This window comes from Thamnophis elegans, chromosome 8 (assembly GCF_009769535.1).
Source record: "Thamnophis elegans isolate rThaEle1 chromosome 8, rThaEle1.pri, whole genome shotgun sequence".
In the NCBI taxonomy this organism is placed as follows: domain Eukaryota; kingdom Metazoa; phylum Chordata; class Lepidosauria; order Squamata; family Colubridae; genus Thamnophis; species Thamnophis elegans.
Window position 1 is genome coordinate 23,652,376 of NC_045548.1, and position 17,933 is coordinate 23,670,308.

Here is a 17,933-nt window from a genome sequence, read left to right on the forward strand (position 1 = left end):
TTTAAGTAATTTGATCAGATTACATACATTAAAAAAATTAATAAAATAAGTTACAAAATTAACTTACCTTCTATCTCTGAACAAATATGTTGAGAATCTGTTTTTCTGCTTTTGATTTCAAAAAGATTGCTGCTGTTCCCACAGAAAGTTTATCAGAACTCTTATGGTACTCTGATTTAGGATTACATTTATAGTTTTCATTGTTCTTCCATAGGAAGGAAATAAAAGACAACTTTACAGTGTATGTAGAGTTAATAAATATCTTACAATCTGTTGAAGTTCATAACAAGTCCTAGTAATATTAAAACTATTTCCACTAAAAATGTAACTAAGGTTAGTTATCCTGTACCTCTTGCCTTGCAATTGTGGGCAACTTGAATTGTTCTTCTTGCATGCTGTGATGTCTTTCCTTAACATCATATGGTTCTTCACAACTTGCAATAGGAGAATGATTTCTTACTGTTGCTTGATAAATAGTTGGAATCTGAAATTTTTCCTGAAGAAGTTAAAGGTTTACATTTTTAACCAAAACGTCTTTTAAACTCTGATATTATCTACTTAATGTTAATCATGCTGCTCATTTTAGTTCCACTTCTGCACTAATAAAAAATAAATTTACTGACCAAAATTGAAGCCAGTGTAGAAATATTTCAATTAAAGCCAACAAACAAGTATTATTACCTTCCTATAATTAAATGTGTCATATATTCCAGTATATAAAGTCATGCAGGCAAGATCCCCAAGATCCCTATGCACAGTTTCCTCAAAATTGACTTTGGCTGATTTATCCTGTTCAACAAGAGATAGCAATAGCACTTAGACTTATATACACAGTGCTTTACAGCCCTCTCTAAACGGTAGTTTCCCTGTTTGCAAAGTGAAGAGGCCCCATAAAACGGTGTGGACTGGGTTATTTCCTCTAGAGGAAAAATGATACACGTAGTCCTCGACTTACAACCATAATTGCACTCAAATTTCTGTTGTTAAGTAAGATATTTGTAAGTAAATCACTGTAGTTGAGTTAGTAACACAGTTGTTAAGTGAATCTGGCTTCCCCATTTACTTTCTTGTGGGAAGGTCACAATAGAGGATCACCTGATCCTCTACACTGCATCCTTCTTAAATATGAGTCAACTGTCAAGCACCTGAATTTGGATCACATGAGGCATGGGGATGCTACAAGGTCGTAAGTGTGAAAAATGGTTGTAAGTGTGAAAAATGGTCATAAGTCGCTTTTTCAGTGCTATTTTAATTTTGAACTGTTACTAAATGAACTGTTGTAAGTCAAGGACTATCTGAATAGAGTTCTCCCAAATAGCTTGCTCTACACATACTTAGATTAGACCCCCCTTCGGGAGGGGGTCTTTCCCCCCGCACTCAAAGTGGCGGTGGTGAGACCCCTCCTGAAGAAACCATCTTTGGATCCAGCCGTTCTTAACAATTACCGTCCAGTCTCCAACCTCCCCTTTGTGGGGAAGGTTGTTGAGAAGGTGGTGGCCTTTCAGCTCCAGCGGGCCTTGGAGGAAGCCAGCTATCTTGACCCATTCCAGTCCGGCTTCAGACCTGGCTACAGCACAGAAACCGCTTTGGTCGCATTGACCGATGACCTCTGGAGAGCCAGGGATCGAGGCCACGCCTCCATCCTGGTTCTCCTTGACCTCTCAGCGGCTTTCGATACCATCGACCATGGTATCCTTCTGCGACGACTGCGAGAGGTGGGGGTTGGGAGGCACTGTTTTGCAGTGGTTCTCCTCTACCTCTCGGACAGGTCGCAGTACGGTGTTAGTGGGGGGCAGAGATCGAACCCTAGGCCCCTAACATATGGGGTGCCGCAGGGTTCGGTCCTGTCTCCCCTACTTTTCAACATCTACATGAAACCGCTGGGCGAGATCATTCGGCGGCACGGGATAAATACACACCAGTATGCGGACGATACCCAGCTGTATCTGTCCGCCCCGTGACAACTCAATGAAGCAGTGGACGTGATGAACCAGGGACTTGAAGCTGTTAGGGACTGGATGAGGGCTAACAACTTGTGCTCAACCCGGATAAGACCGAGTGGCTGTTGTGTTTCCCTCCCGCCAACTCGGCAAATCTTCCATCACTCAGGCTGGGGGGGTCAAACATTATACCCCTCAGACAGGGTCCGCAACTTGGGAGTCCTCCTGGACCCACAGCTGACTTTCGAACACCATTTGTCAGCTGTGACCAGGGGGGCATTTGCCCAGGTTCGCTGGTGCACCAGTTGCGCCCTACCTGAACCGGGAGGCTCTCAAACAGTCACTCGGGCCTTGTGACCTCTAGGCTGGAGTACTGCAATGTGCTCTACATGGGGCTGCCCTTGAGGAGTATTCGGCGACTTCAGCTAGTCCAGAATGCAGCCCGCGCGAGCGATCGTGGGGGCACCTCGCTTCACCCACGTAACACCTATCCTCCGCGAGCTGCGCTGGCTACCTGTCGATCTCCGGATACGCTTCAAGGTGCTACTTGCCACCTATAAAGCCCTTCATGGTAGTGGATCTGGGTACTCTGAGAGGACCGCCTACTGCCGATCACCTCCACACGACCCATTAGATCTCATCGTTTAGGCCTCTCCGAGTTCCATCCGCTGGCCAATGCCAACGGCCACCACGCGGAGGAGCGCCTTCTCGGTGGTAGCCCCGACCCAATGGAACGATCTCCCCGTGGAGCTTCGTACCCTCACCACCTCCAGAACTTCCGAACAGCCCTTAGAATCTGGCATCCCGTCAGCTGGGGCTAAAGTTGTAACCCGCCCGAATGATGATATGAATGTTACATTTAATCATGTACTGTTCTTATGTAAAAGTCTGTCCCCCCCCTTCCTTTGATTGGAGCGCCCCGAGTCCCCCCCAGGGAAAAGGGCGGCATACAAATAAACTTTAAATGAAATGAAAATGAAATGAAAAGATGAGGATATGTTTTTAAACAGAATGCTTAGCTTACCATATTTTTCGGACTATAAGATGCACCAGGGTATAGATGCACCAATGATTTGAAGAGGTAAGAAAAAAAAAAGGTTTTGTCCTCTGCAGACTTCAGCAGGGCTGGGGGGAAGGTAGAAATGCCTCGTTTTTGTGAAAAATGGGCCATTTTTCGCCCATTTTTTGTGAAAACATGGGCATTTTTCCCTTCCCCCCAGCCCTACTGAATCCTGCAGAATGCTCCTGTGGGCTGGGAGGAAGGGAAAAATGCCTCAGTTTTTGCAAAAAACAGCCTGTTTTTCACAAAAATGGGATGCGGGGGTGGGGCTTCAGGAGGCCAAAAATGGCTGTATTCAGTGTATAAGATTGCACCAACATTTCCACACTCTTTTAGGGGGGAAAAGGTGCGTCATACTCCGAAAATACGGTACATGTTTCCATACCTCCAGCAACTGATTTACATCCTTTTAGAAACCTTCATTTTAGCTTCTTCTTTAAACAAACAACTTTATTGCATCATTTCAGTGACTGTCAATTTGAAATGTTACAGTGACAGATTTTTCATTTAGGGATACCTGTTCTGGAGGTAATTCCATGCTTTTAATATAGTCCCCATGTTTCCTCTGCATCTTCAATTTCCTGGCAATACAAGCTGTTCAAAATATGCTTCCAACTGGTCATCACAGAACTCTTCATCTCCAATATCATAATCTAAAATGGAAAAGAAAGGTCTGCTATTAAACAAATGTTTCACATTTTCATCAGTGATCCCTAGAAGGTTATTTGTTGTTTTTAATAGATGTCATTTAAAGTTAGCATTTAGCTGCATGAAAAAACACAATATATGTTTGCTGATATGATACATCACCATTAATAGAAGCAGAAGAAATTTCCCAGATTTTAATTTTTTATCTCATACCTGTTAGAACATTCTTCAAGGCTCTCAAAGCTCAGCAATTTCTCATTTTCTATAAATCTGGAAAAGCCAGCCGCAGAATTGCTGCTGTTTCACTTGCTATATCATTCTGATCAGGATCTAATGAAGCAAACTGGAAACATTAATTTAACAATTATTTGTTTGATAATCAGCAGAATTCTTAGAAATTAATCTATCAGCAGAAAGTCCCAAGAAAAACTCACAAGATGGATACAATGAGCTTATAATAAAAGTTATTCCATTTAAGTTCCACATAGATGGTTAAAAGTAGATCCAAGCAAATTAAAATCTCTTAACTTTATATCACATTAGTGGAAATATTAAATTTAAAAAATGAAGTTTACACAGTTTCAGTAACCAGAATGGAAATTCTGAAAATATTTGGAATTTTTAAAGCATTAACAAATACAAAAAAAGTATCTCAATAAAGTACAAACTGGAGTTTCAAATAACTTGAACAGTGCAAACATTCCTTAGGCTGATTACAGATATTTGTTTTAATACTGTAATTGTTCAGAAATGGAAAATGAAATTATAGGATGCAAAGTATATATAGTACCATATGCACTTTAACAGATAGTAGAAAAAAGTTACCTGATTTTCATTTTCTTTTTCCAAGGAAATATATTCTTTAGTTGTCAAATCTGAAAGAAAGAATTTGAATCTAACAAACAGATCCATAAAATGATAAATGACAATCACTTGTATTTTAGTAATTTTCTCTTGCATTACAAGCACATACTATAACCACATCTCCTAATAACGTCAGACATGAGTGTTATTTTCTAATACATATTTATAACATACATAAAACATCAATAATTCAAAAAAGGAATGGATTTGACCTTGTTCATGAATTAATGTGTAATTCTATCCCCATTTCTTATCCTCTTTCTCAACCCCCTCCCTTATTAGCACTTTTTTATCCAAAGATGTGATATTACTCTCTTTTGAGCTGATTGCTCTTCTGTATATGAAGATTCTGTCAGTGAATAGTTTTACTATTAAATGAGTAAGATAATAAACTACACAAAGACCTCAACTTACAACCACAATTGAGCCCAGAATTTATGTTGCTAAGTGAGAAATTTATTAAGTGAACTTTGTCCGATTTTACGACTTGTCATTTGTTAACTGAATCACTAACTTTTAAAATTAGTAACACAGTTGTTAAGTGAATCTGGCTTCCCCATTAACTTTCCCCCTGTCAGGTCACGAAAGATGATCCCATGACCCCTGGATATTGCAACCATGATAAATGTGATCAAGTTGTCAAGCATCCGAATGTAAATCATGTGACATGTAAATCATGCTACAATGGTCATCAGTGTAAAAAAATAGTCATGTCACTTTTTTCAGTATTGTTGTAACTTAGAACTATCACTAAATGAGCTGTTGCAAGTCAATGACTATCTGTATAAGTGTATTTTTACAATTCAATTTTTTAAAGATTTTTGAAAACCCACAGAAAATATAATTTCTGGCCATATTGCAAAGTATGGGAGCACGTAACCAACAATGAAAAAAGGCCCTTTCTACTACCACTACTGGTAGTCATTTCTGAAATTGCAGAAAATATTACTGAATTAGTATTATCACTTTATAAAGCCTTAGTAAGACCACAATTTGAATACTGCATCCAGTTCTGGTCACCACATATAAAAAAGATGTTGAGACTCCTAAAAAGAGTGTAGAGAAGAGCAACAAGAATGATTAGGCGGCTAGAGGCTAAACATATAAAGAACGGTTACAGAAATTGGGTATGTCCTAGTCCAGGAGTCTGCAACCTTAAATACTTAAAGAGCCACTTGGGCCTGTTTACCACAGAAAACAAAACACCGGGAGCCACAAACCCTGGGTTGGCGTGACCAACTCGATGTCACTCATTCCCACTGAGTCACATGTCACGCCCCCAGCCACACCTACTGAAGTTTTGTGGCTATATTTTCTTCTCTATGGGAAAGATACACCACACATACTTCTCCCTCTCTCTCCATGTCCCCCTTTCTCCCTCTCCCATTTCTCTTTCTCCTTCTCTCTCTCCCTCTCCTCCCTCTCTCATTCTCGCTCTCCCATTTCTTTCTCCTCTCTCCCATCACTTTCTCTCTCTCCTCCTCCCTCATCTCTTTCTCTCTCTTTTTCCCTATCTCCCTCTTTCCCTGCCTCCCCCTCTCTCATCTCTCTCCCTCCTCCCTCTCCCCATCTCCCTCTTTCTTCCTCTATCTCCTTCTCTTCCCCCTTCTCTTTCTCTCTCTCTCTCTGCTGAGGAACAATCACCAGCCGCGGTGGAGGCTTCCCTTCAGGTGACCCTCCTCCCCCTCTTGCGATTTCCTGGCCAGCTGTGGCAGGGCTGGGAGAATGTGCACGCACAGGGAGACCCCCTCTCAAGCGAGCGCCAAAGTGCAGAAAAGGCACACACAGGGCGGCTGGCGGCTCAATTAAGGAGGGTCTTAACAGGATGCCAAAGGACATGGCTTGTCTCCTGAACTAAGGCTTTGGCTATTGCCTTGCCGTGTCTCACCCCCTCCCCTGCAGTTCTTCGCCGAGCATGGAAGAAGCAAGCTCCAGTCCGAAGCAGCAGGAAGCGAAGACTCCCTTGTGTGCCAATGTGGCGGAAAGGGAGGTACAGTGCCGCTTTGCTCCTCCACTAAGGCTCTGGTGACCCTCCTCCTCTCATGCAGGGGGGGGAGAGATGATACAGCAAGGCTGGAGCCTTAATGCAGCAGAGAAGCCACGTCTTTTTTGCATCCTGTTAAGACCCTCCTTAAGTGAGCAGCCAGTTGCCCCGTGTGCACCTTTGCTGCACTTGGTGCTTGCTTGAAGGGGGTCTCAAGCAAGAGAGGGAGGGGGGAGGGAGGGAGAGAGAGAGGGAGGGTGGAGGGAGGGAGGGGAGAGAGAGAGAGAGACAGACAGACAGACATAGAGAGAGGGAAGATCGACTGACGAGTGAGCATCTTTGGTGAGGGCTTTTTCCAAGCCTAACACCCGAGGTGGACATGCAAGATTTGGCAGGCCAGCTCCCTTTTAAAGCTGGCCCGTCCTCCTTTCTGACATCCCCTTTTCCCAGATTCCATTCCCACCCAGTGTCTCTGGGTGGAGAGCAGGCTGCCGGTCTCCCCAAGCAACTGAGGCATGCCCAGCACAAACAAGGGCCAGAAGAAGCTCCACAAAAGTGAGGCACCAGAGAATCAGCCATGGCCACTTCTCCATTACCACCTTCACCCTTACCTTCTCAGGCCAGGCGAGGGAGGGGCAGGGGCAGTCAGTGATGGGACAGGGAGCTGGAGCAGAGGTCTCAAAGAGCCGCATGCAGCTCTGGAGCAGCACGTTGCCGACCCCTGGTCTAGTCTAATGAAAAATGATGCTATAATAGCAGTGTTCCAACAATTGAAGAGCTCCTACAAAGACAAGGGAGTCAAACTATTTTCCAAAGCGCCAAAAGGCAAGGCAAGAAACAATGGATGAAAACTAACCAAGGAGGAAGCAACCTAAAACTAAGGAGAAAATTGGAGCAATCAACTCATGGAATAGCTTCCCTTCAGAAGGTTGTGGGTGTTCCATTACTGGTTTCAAGAAGAGACTGGACAATCATTTTTCTGAAATGGTTTAGGGCAGTGGTGTCAAACTCAAGGCCTATGGGCTGGATCCGGCCTGCAGGGTGCTTAAACCTGGCCCACAGGGCTGTCCTGGAAATAGCAAACGACCAGCCCACAGTGCCTCTGGCAGCCAAACTGGGGCACAGGGGGCATGCACGCCCCCCCCACATCCCATTTTCAGCTGGATGGCCTCCTGCAGCACCCTGCCAGCCAAAATGATGTGCAGGAGGCCACACACATCCCCCCCCTCCAGTCGACCCGCAGACAACCACAATGCTGATCCGGCCCTCAAAAAAATCCCATTTGACACCCCTGGTTTAAGGTCTCCTGCTTGAGGAGGGGATTGAACTAGAAGACCACCAAGGTCCCTTTCAACTCTATTCTATGTTCTAGTAATAATTTGAAAGCTAGAAATAATTTCTTAAACTCAGTCTATGGAAAATGACTTTAGCTTGAACATTTACCTTGTTTTCTCCTCCATATGTTATTCATTACTACAAGCAAGGGTTTTTAAGGATTTATAACTCTTCAATATTTCAAATTGCTAGAGTATTATTTAACCCTATTTATACAGCTACCCATCTCACATGAAAGTAACTCAACATGAGCTAGCAACTAGTCTGGCACTTAGCAATAATTAGCAATTTAAATATTATGTTCAAAAAAAAATCTAACAATTAAAAATTAATTTAACTGATTACCTAATAAAAATTAATCAAGTCTGGAAATTCAAGAAAACTATTTCAATTGCTAAATGTCACCTCTCAATCATATACGTAAAAGGCAAACTGCACAAATTTTGCCAATAGATTCTTCTCTGCATCCCTTCTATAAACAATTCCATTATATCACTAAAGGTGTACGTTTCCATTACAAGTATACGTCAACTTACAATCATAATGGAACCCAAAATTGTGGTTATAAGTCATTGCAGCTGTCAAACCAACCTGTGACTGGATTTAATTTTACAACCATTTTTATTATGGTGGTAAAATGAGTCATAAACAAGTCAATTCTTATGAATGGGTATTTTTTGCTAGAAAATAGTAAAAAACATAAGTAAGTGTTGCAAATTGCAGTCACATGAGCCAGTTGCCAAGAGACCAAAATGCAATCATGTGACTAAGGAGGGGATGATCATAACTTTGAGGGCAGGTCGTAAATAGCTTTTCTGAATTCTGTCTTAATAGACCATTAACCAACAAGTCATTAGTTGAAAACTACCTGTATGCAGATGTTGGGAGTTTTATTTTAGAAACGGATATTATTTTCAGATGACTTAACTGACAAAGAGGTCACAATTACAATGAATACAGCATATATTCATTATACCAATATTTTTACATATTATAATAAAACATCATTTTGAGCAGAACTCCAGCAATTGGTTTGTTGTGGATTTCTTGATAATACTAAAACTCAACAGACACAGCTGAAACTTCCTACCTTCTAAATGTTTTTCATGGAAACTATTTGGATTTTTGTCTAAGCAATCATCAGTAGAATTTTGGCTTTGTCTTCTCTGTAAACATTTTTGGGGTGGCTCCAAGATAATCTCAGCAGTATAATCACAGTTTTCCCTGCGGAAGTTAGAATTAGGTTTTCAATCATGAATTTAGATTTTAAAAGATCAAAAAGTATTTTAGCTAAATATCAATGATTTTTTTAAAAATAATATTTTTCTTTTTAAATGGTTAATGGTAACATTAGTAGCAAAGTAATTTAGATAATTACAGGCAAATATTTGAAAAAAGTCAGATTTTAAATACATACAAGTATATATCTGTCTATTTAAAATATGTAACCAATCAATTGTTCATATCTACTTTCAGAGTTTTAAAAAATAAATTTAAAGTTGATTTATCACAGAATTGTTTTTCAACTGTAAAGTCATTTCTCTCTCAATATACCATATAACTGGATGATAAATATACAATTAAAAAGTCACTTTGCTTGGGAATTACTGTCTAATCTAGGGAAGGCCGAGATACCACATGTGGAACAAAATCAAAAGATCACCTAAGACTCATCATTACAGAAAAAATAAATAAATTTGGTAACCATACTAATAACAATACTCACAAAATTCAGACTAATTGTCATACATATTAACATGTTGGAAATATGTATTAAAATATTAATTTATTTGAATTAGAATATTTAATAAAAAAAATTAACTACAGGCAGTCCTTGATTTACAACCATTCATTTAGTGACCTTTCAAAGTTATAACAGCACTGAAAAAGTGATCATTATTCACTTATGACCACTGCAACATCTTCCTGGTCACATGACTAAAATTCAGATGCTTGGCAACTGACTCCTGTTTATGACAGTTGCAGTGTCCTGGGGTGATGTGATCACCTTTTGCAACCTTATGATAAGAAAAATCAATGAGGAAGCCAGATTCATTTAATAACTGTGTTACTAACGTGACAATTGCAGTGATTCACATAACAACTGTGGCAAGAAAGGGCATAAAATGGGACAAAATTCACTGGGAAAAAACCCTCCACTTATTTAGCAATGGAAATTTTGAGTTATTATGGTCATAAGTCAAGGACTATCTATAGTTTTTTTGTGAAACTTACTTATCAAATGTATTTTGAGAATTATGAATAGTGTTAATTTATTCCTTACAATTCTAATTCATAAACAGACATGGTCCTTTGAGAAATAATAGGAAATAATCTGTTCTTATTAATTATGCAGAATTATGGAGTTTTGCATCAAAGAATGTACCATTGGTTAATATAAATCTTACACAGTATCATGAAAGTTAGACATAAGATTTTTTCTTGGATCTGAATCAAGTTCATCACCACAGGAAGATGCTAATGTGGCCAAAAATTTCCTTTCAATGTAAGAAGCATGATCAGAAAGTCTGTATGAAAAGAAATAAAACAGTTACTTGTCCTTCATGTTCTCAACTTGGAAAAAGAATAATGATATGTACCAGAAATATAAGATTATATTTAAAACAGTTATCATATAAAGGAGGATAAAAACAATTTCCTTTTTTTCCAACTACAAATTTTATTAGGTATCTGTATTAAAAGATGCCAGCAACTGGAAGATCAATTTATTTATGTATCCAAAATTATGCAAAGTCTGAGAGCCTCACTATAGAAATTTAAGAAATCTAAGGATTATCTAGTTCATGTCACAATTCATATGAGATAGCACTATACACTAGAAAAAAATATACCTGGCTAGTGACTTTTTGTTGAGCAAACCAATGTATGTGATTAGTTTATTGTTTGGCTTGTGCAAATTTAGGAATTCAATATTACTCATTGGGCTAACAAGTCATTTAAATAGATACCTACTAACACCTTTTGATCTATTGGCAAACTGTTCTTGCTCTTTCATCTAATATTTAGTCAAGATCTGTTTTTTTCTGAAATTTTCATTCAAAAGTGGCATTCAAAATTCAAATTTCTTTCACAATTTCCTACTGGAAAAATAAATATTCATTCTATTCCTTTTTTCATGACAGCCCTTTCATGAAAAAGCCTATGGTTTCCATGAAATCTCTCCTTACTCTTCCCCAGTCCAAGCACAGAAGTTGTGCTTGCCACTCAGCAAAACATACAAACTTACATATATACATATAACCAATTTCGTTGTATCCATGATGTACAATAATAATAAAGGTTATACTATAACTAGCCAGCCGATTTTAATTTACTACATTTTAGAAATTCAACCTATACTATTAGTATGTGATTTATTGCCTTAATGGAGTTACTGTATTTTTCGGATATAAGACGCACCTTTTTCCCCAAAAGAGAGGGTGAAAATCTGGGTGCGTCTTATACTCCGAATGCAGCTCCACCCACTTGCTCCGTGCGTTGCATTTTTGGGGGTTCCATGCGGCGGGGATCCTCACTTTCACATGGAGCCTGATTCCCGAAACAGCCCGGGGAAAAGCCTTTTCAAAGAAAGTATTTTTGGGCGGCAGCACCACGATCCCCTCCCCGATTCCAAAGAAAGCATTTTTGGGCGGCAGCACCACGATCCCCTCTCTGATTCCAAAAGGGGCGCGTACAGAGGCCAAAAAAGTTCATCATGCTTCAGGTGGCAAGTGGTTCCAGCACATGCTGCCACCTCAAAATGCTTTCCTTCCCAGTTCCCTGGTGCACATTGTAGAGCCGCGCACCCTCCTCCTCCTCTGCAGACTCGCCTTCTCTTACTCCTGGCCAGCACTGTTGGCTGGGGGAGGCAGGGAGAAAAGCGAGAGAGCAGCATGGTCGGGTGAGGGCACTGGAGCCGGGCACGGACACAGGGCCGGTAGATTAGAGGCAGCCAGCCAATTGCCAGCTTGCTGGTTCAGCTGCTGGCCACCCGGAGTGCGCACGCAGCAAAGGAAACCCGCGTTGTGGCCGCTGCCTCCTGCCTACATGCTTCGTGGAGGCCAAGCAGCAGCAGCAAGGAGAGCAGAGAGGTCCTGAGTTGCGGAAAGTGGCTGCCAGCAATGCCCTCAGGGTGAAGACATTGCGAGCAGGGAAGGCTCAGCCCCCTCAGGAGCAGTGTGAAGTTTCTCCCGTCGGGTCCCAGGTCTGGAAGGTGCCTTCACCATCCTCCGCCCTGGAAGATGCGCTTTGCACGAAGGACCACATGGAGCCACTGGCTGCTCCAGTCAAGCTGCTGCTGAGGGGAGGATGCGTCTCCTGGCCAGGGCTGATCGCAGAAATTGGGGTGGGGGAGTACAAGGAAAAGGGGATCCCACCTGTTCCCCAGACCACCCTCTGGCCTTTGCTTCCCGCCCGCCTGCCACTCTTGCCGGCATTCCCACTTTCTCTTGTCTGACTACTCATGCTCTGCCAGCCACCTCTTTACTCTCTCCCGGAGACTTTCCAGAGCCCACCCGAGCTGGAAGGAGGGGAGGGGAGAGTTTGGCAGCTCCATTGCATATCTCAGTTGGTCTTTGCAGGGGAAATCTTGCACGGTAAAAAAAAAAAAAAACTTCTTTACTCATGAGAAACTTTTCCTTACTGTGCAAGATGTTTCTCCCTGCACAGAGCGGCCAAGAGAGAGAAGCAGTGGAGCTGCCAGACTCAGGTAAGATGCATGCCCCGCCCTGCCACATCTTGTGCCCCATCTGCACCCCCAAATTGTGCCCATCTTACTTGAGTCTGGCTGTTCTGTGCAGGGAAATATTTCATTGCTGCTGTTCGGCCTCCTTGGGGCACGTAGGCAGAAGGCAGCGGCCACAACGTGTGTTTCTTTTGCTACATGCACACTCTGGGTGGCCAGCAGCTGAGGCAGCAAGCCGGCAATCGGCCGACTGCGTCTAATCTACCTGCCCTGTGTCCACACCCAGCTCCTGTGCCCTCACCCGACCGTGCTGCCCTCTTACTTTTCTCCCTGCCTCCCCCGGCCAACAGTGCTGGTCAGGAGTAAAAGAAGGCGAGTCTGCAGAGAAGGAGGGTGCGCGGCTCTGCAATGTGCACCGGGGAACTGGGAATGAAAGCATTTTGAGGTGGCAGCATGTGCTGGAACCGCCTTGCCACCTAAAGCATGATGAACTTTTTTGGCTTCTGCATGCACCCTTTTTTGAACCGCCTTGCCACCTAAAGCATGATGAACTTTTTTGGCTTCTGCATGCACCCTTTTTTGAATCGGGGGTTGGGGGGTGTCATGGCACTACAGCCCAAACATTATCAAAGTTCCCAGGACCACTTCGCAAATCAGGCTCTGATCGAGGTAGCAAAGACATTAATCAGATGAATACTGATGGATGCTGCTAGGAAAGAGGCAGAAAGGTTTTTTTCCTGATTTCCTCCTCAAAAATTAGGGTGCATCTTATACTCCGGTATGTCTTATACTCTGAAAAATACAGTATTTAAACAGACCATGATCAAATCAACTCTGAATAAGCATATTGGGCAAGACAGCCAGAGCATGCCTCAATGGAATTTTCTAAGAGTTCTTGCCAGTTCCGTTGCAGTATTTAATTAGCTCACTAGGCATGATATTATGAATTATATTTTAAGTATTTAGCAGCTGTTAACAATTTATTTGAGCCATTTTTCTAAAAAGCTGTATCAAAATAAATAACCATGCCCTTATTTAAAAAGCACATTAGGCTAGAATGCAATAGGCTAATTTGTGACTACATCATGCAAATGAAAAGAACTATATTATTAAGATAAACCCTGGTCAAGTTAATAATGGCTAAGCACATTGCACAAATACAGTTCAACATTGCAAAATGAAAAAGTAGGTCTGGAAACAATTTAAGATTCGGAAATTAGTAGCCATGAAAAATCCTTCAGTTTACACATTCTATTAAGTGCATTACCTGCTTTGAGAACCAGTTTTTTGTCTGGTTTCCGTTGAAGCAGCAACTGGAAGACCAAGATTTGATGAAAGTGTGATATTGTCTAAAATTTCATTGGTATGATTAGCTATAGAGTTGACCGAAACACTTGGAAATGTCTCATCCCCAATATGTTTGAAATCTTCCATATTACTCTTGTCTCATAGTGTCTGAAAATTTCAATACAAACAAGCAACAAGGAAATTTTAAATTTACAATTCTAACATTACTATGTATTACTTTTCTACTGGAGTATGTATTTCTGTTACCTGAATGTTGAATACATGAAGGTTATCTTTCATAAAACTAAAGTAGCTTAATAATCAAGTATAATTTTGAAAATTACAATTAAACTTTACTGATATTAAATATTTTATCAAAGTAGCAGCCTTATTTAACTGTTACAGCAACAAAAAAGGATAGTCAATTCTTTCACAGGACATATCAGTTTGTTTAATCACCATATGCGTTGATTTAATTTTAGCTTTTAATGAGGATTATTATGAAGTTGTGTTTCAGAGAGAGTTCAGCATCTAAAGGATGCTAAAAGTGAAGAGGAAAATGTGTTTTTATTAAGATTTTTAAACTAATCCTAACTTGTACAGCTGCTGCAGTGCCATTGCCATCAATGACAGGTACAGAAAAAACCCTGAATGTGCTATTCATATTGTGCATTTTATATCCTGCTAAACAACTTATTGCCTCCCTAACATTTAGACTTCAATTGCCACCAGACCCAGCCAACACCTCCAAAGACAATGGACTGCAAAAATTGTTGTCCAAAACCAAGGGAACAAACTAAATTGTACATTCCTGTCTTCTACCAAAACATTCAGCTAAAATCTTCAACAATTTTAATTGCATAATACAGGTAAGTCCTTGACTTACAATAGTTCATTTAGTGACGTTGAAAGTTACAACAGAACTGAAAAGTTACTTCTGACCATTTTTCACACTTAAGACCATTGCTTATGATGATCATATGATTTATATTCTGAGTCACAACTGATTCACATTTATGACAGCTGCAGTCTTGTGTGGTCATGATCATTTTTTGCAACCTTCTGACAAGCAGTCAATGGGGAAACCAGACTCATTTAACAACCATGTTGCTAATTTAACAGCTGCACTGATTTAACAAATGTGACAAGAAAAGTCATAAAATGGTAGAAAACTCCCTTAGCAACATAAATTTTGGGCTCAATTGTGGTTGTGAATCGAGGACTACCTGTATCTCACATTTCTGTAAATGTGACAAAACTAGTCTTTCTGTTAAAACTTCTAACAATTCATTAAACAAGGGTCTTTTTAATGGCAGGCACATGAAGAAATAAACTGTAGTTCAGAAAAGATCCTTTAAAAGCTTCTGTGAACTTATCTATGTCTTCATGTGCCTGCCATAAAAAACCCTTTGTTTAATGAGTTATTTGTACTCAACTTTGTTTAAAAACTGTTATCTCAAGCAGACAAGTAGGTGATCATGAGGAACACTCAGCTATTCACAATAGTTGGATTGGATCATAATTTATTCCAATCTTAATCTTGACAATTTAGGCTCTAGGGACCAGGTTTTCTGCCCCAGGAGACATAAACAGACCTACTCAGCAAAGTCTTAGTGTGCAAGGAGTTAAAAACATTCTAAGGTGAAGGCTAATCCTTCCCTCCACCTGGTGCCCTCCAAATACTACAGGTCTTAAATTAACTCTATTTCTCATAGCCCAACACATCCGGAAAGCAACAGATTGGATCCTTCGGTAAATTACGGGGATCAGTGCTGGCCATAGTTTATTCCAATTTACTTCGAGTCAGAAGCGGCAGTGGCTCCTTTCAGATAAGGGCGGGGGCACCCAAGCAACTAACACCTGGGATGCTCACAGGTGTTCAAAATCCCCTCCGCCAAAAACATTAGGACGAGAACCGCAATTTCATCTCCATCTCCTGGCCAAGAGCTCTTCCCTATCAATGGAGCGAGGGTCCGGCTCTCGTCCCGATACTTCAGCGCGTCGCCCGCACCGGCTCCTCGAACCGACGGTACCAACGCAGCGGGAGTAGGAAAATGGGGGAGGGGGGACTAAGAAGTTCCGAGCGCCTCGCGACGAAGAGCGGGAACTGACTTAACTTCGCCTCCGCCTCCCCCAGCCCCCCCTTTCGCCTTTAGCCGCTTTCGGTACTCACAGGAAACAAAGCGCTCACCTAATCCCAAGCGTAGCGCAACAGTCAGACCGGGCGCGGGAACGCCTCGAGGGACGCGGAAAATCACTCCAAGGCGTCCCGGAAGTCCTCAAATCCCACCACTCTCGAACTCAGAAAAGAAAAATAACCCACCCACCGTCCCTCTTCCCACCCACCCCTCCCCCGCCCCCGTTTTTTCCCGAAGACGATGCGCACGCGCACCTTCTCTTCAGGCGCCTCAAGCAAACCCGCTCAGGTTTTCGTTCAAGAAAAAAAGGCGGAACGCTATTGGATTATGAGATCACACAGAAGAGAAGGGCTGCGGCCTTTCGATTGGACGAGAGGAAGTGACGCGCTTGCTTTCAAATGGCCTGGGATAATAAACTTCAATCCTGAGGAAGCGGGGACTGGTGGATCTATCAAACTACTCTGCGCTCTAATCCAGATTCACGGGAACTTGCCCAGAGACACAGATGTTGGGGAGATAATGGAAGCTTATTTTATTTATTTATTTCGTCAAGCATGTATTAGATAACAGATGTATGTATAAACATGATTATGAATACATGAAATGGACACAAATACAAGGAAAATTAGGACAGGGACGGTAGGCACGCTGGTACGCTTATGCACGCCCCTTAAATACCTCTTAGGAATGGGGTGAGGTCGACAGTAGACAGTCTAAGGTTAAAGTTTGGAGGGTTTGGAGAAGAAACCACAGTGTCAGGTAATGCATTCCAGGCATTGACAATTCTGTTACTAAAATCGTATTTTCTGCAATCAAGTTTGAGGCGGTTTGCCTTGAGTTTGTATCTTTTGTGTGCTGGTGTGTTGTTGTGTGCTGAAGTATTCATTGACATGTAGCAGATAATTTTATGTACTACGCTTAGGTCGGATCAAAGACGGCGAAATTCTAAGTTGTCTCAGCCCAAAATTTCAAGCCACGAGTTTGGGCAAAGTTAGTACTGTTTATCTAAAAGGTTGTATGGAATCCCCCTTACTGCTATTTACCATGCCATAGAAGACTTAATGGACTTGCTAATTGGTTTTGATAAAAACTCTAGGGCAAGATGGAAAAGGCTTCAGATACATTATTACTCTGCAGGGGCCTCGCATTAAAGATGTTCAAGTCTCACCGGTTCAAAGTTGACTCAGCCTCCCTTCCTTCTGAGGTGGGTAAAATGAGGACCTAGATTGTTGGTAGGCAAGATGCTGACTCTGTAAACCGCTTAGAGAGGGCTGTAAAAGCACTGTAAAGTAAGTGCTAGTGTTATATATCGTATTGCCTTGTGTAACAGGTAGTAATAAGACTTCCAGCAATGTAGAGGGTTCCTCAGCTGTTGAAAATTAATCCTTCATTTTACATTATAAAGAAAAGAGTGGGACAAACCTGTTTTGAAGCTAATCTGTTCCTCAGCCTCTAGAAATATTATTTGTGATGTGCTTTCGTGGGCGTGTGTGATTTTATTATATTAATTTATTTGATTCTTTTTATTTTATTGTTTTAAATGAGGTTTTATATTCTATAAGCCACCTTGAGTCGCCATGTGCGAATAGACGACAATATAAATTAAATAATTCTTTGAATTTTTCCTCCCAGGCATATACACTGGCAGGAGGTCTATGGAGATTCTCAATCAATAAGGTTGCCCCAAAGGTGCTTTTTTTCAAAATTTTCTTTTGTTTTTTTTTTCCTTTGAAAACATTTTACTTCTCATCCAAGAAAAACTTTTCAAAAAATATAACTAAGAAACTTTTTGGAAGAGAAGTGAAATGTTTTCAAAGGAAAAAAGTCCAGTTGCCTTTTGGAAAAAGTACTTAGCAGGATACATACTATTGAATCAAAGCAAAACAAGGTTTACTAGATATAAAGTCCCATTCAGTATTTAAAATACCACTTTATTTGAAATGTAGAGATGCCACATATATTTCTCTCAGGAATGCAAGTATCTGGACAATTA

At 41.3% G+C, this 17,933-nt stretch overlaps 1 protein-coding gene across 3 annotated transcripts; it reads right to left on the bottom strand.

Annotated features, from left to right (window-relative positions):
• Positions 1-433: 433 nt before the first annotated feature.
• Positions 434-16,437, bottom strand: LOC116512449 (centrosomal protein of 192 kDa-like). Of its 3 annotated transcripts, none has more exons than XM_032222936.1 (8): positions 16,195-16,437; positions 13,783-13,970; positions 10,240-10,359; positions 8,922-9,055; positions 4,474-4,523; positions 3,862-3,991; positions 3,518-3,653; positions 434-496 (listed from the first exon to the last, which is right to left on the bottom strand). In XM_032222936.1, exons 2-6 carry the CDS (start codon positions 13,947-13,949, stop codon positions 3,911-3,913), a joined length of 552 nt encoding a protein of 183 aa, XP_032078827.1. In that variant the 5' UTR covers positions 13,950-13,970; positions 16,195-16,437; the 3' UTR covers positions 434-496; positions 3,518-3,653; positions 3,862-3,910. The 3 variants fall into 3 exon arrangements, with proteins under 3 accessions (XP_032078827.1, XP_032078825.1, XP_032078826.1); XM_032222934.1 differs by lacking the exon at positions 16,195-16,437 and adding an exon at positions 15,994-16,111; XM_032222935.1 differs by lacking the exon at positions 16,195-16,437 and adding an exon at positions 15,976-16,111.
• Positions 16,438-17,933: the final 1,496 nt, after the last annotated feature.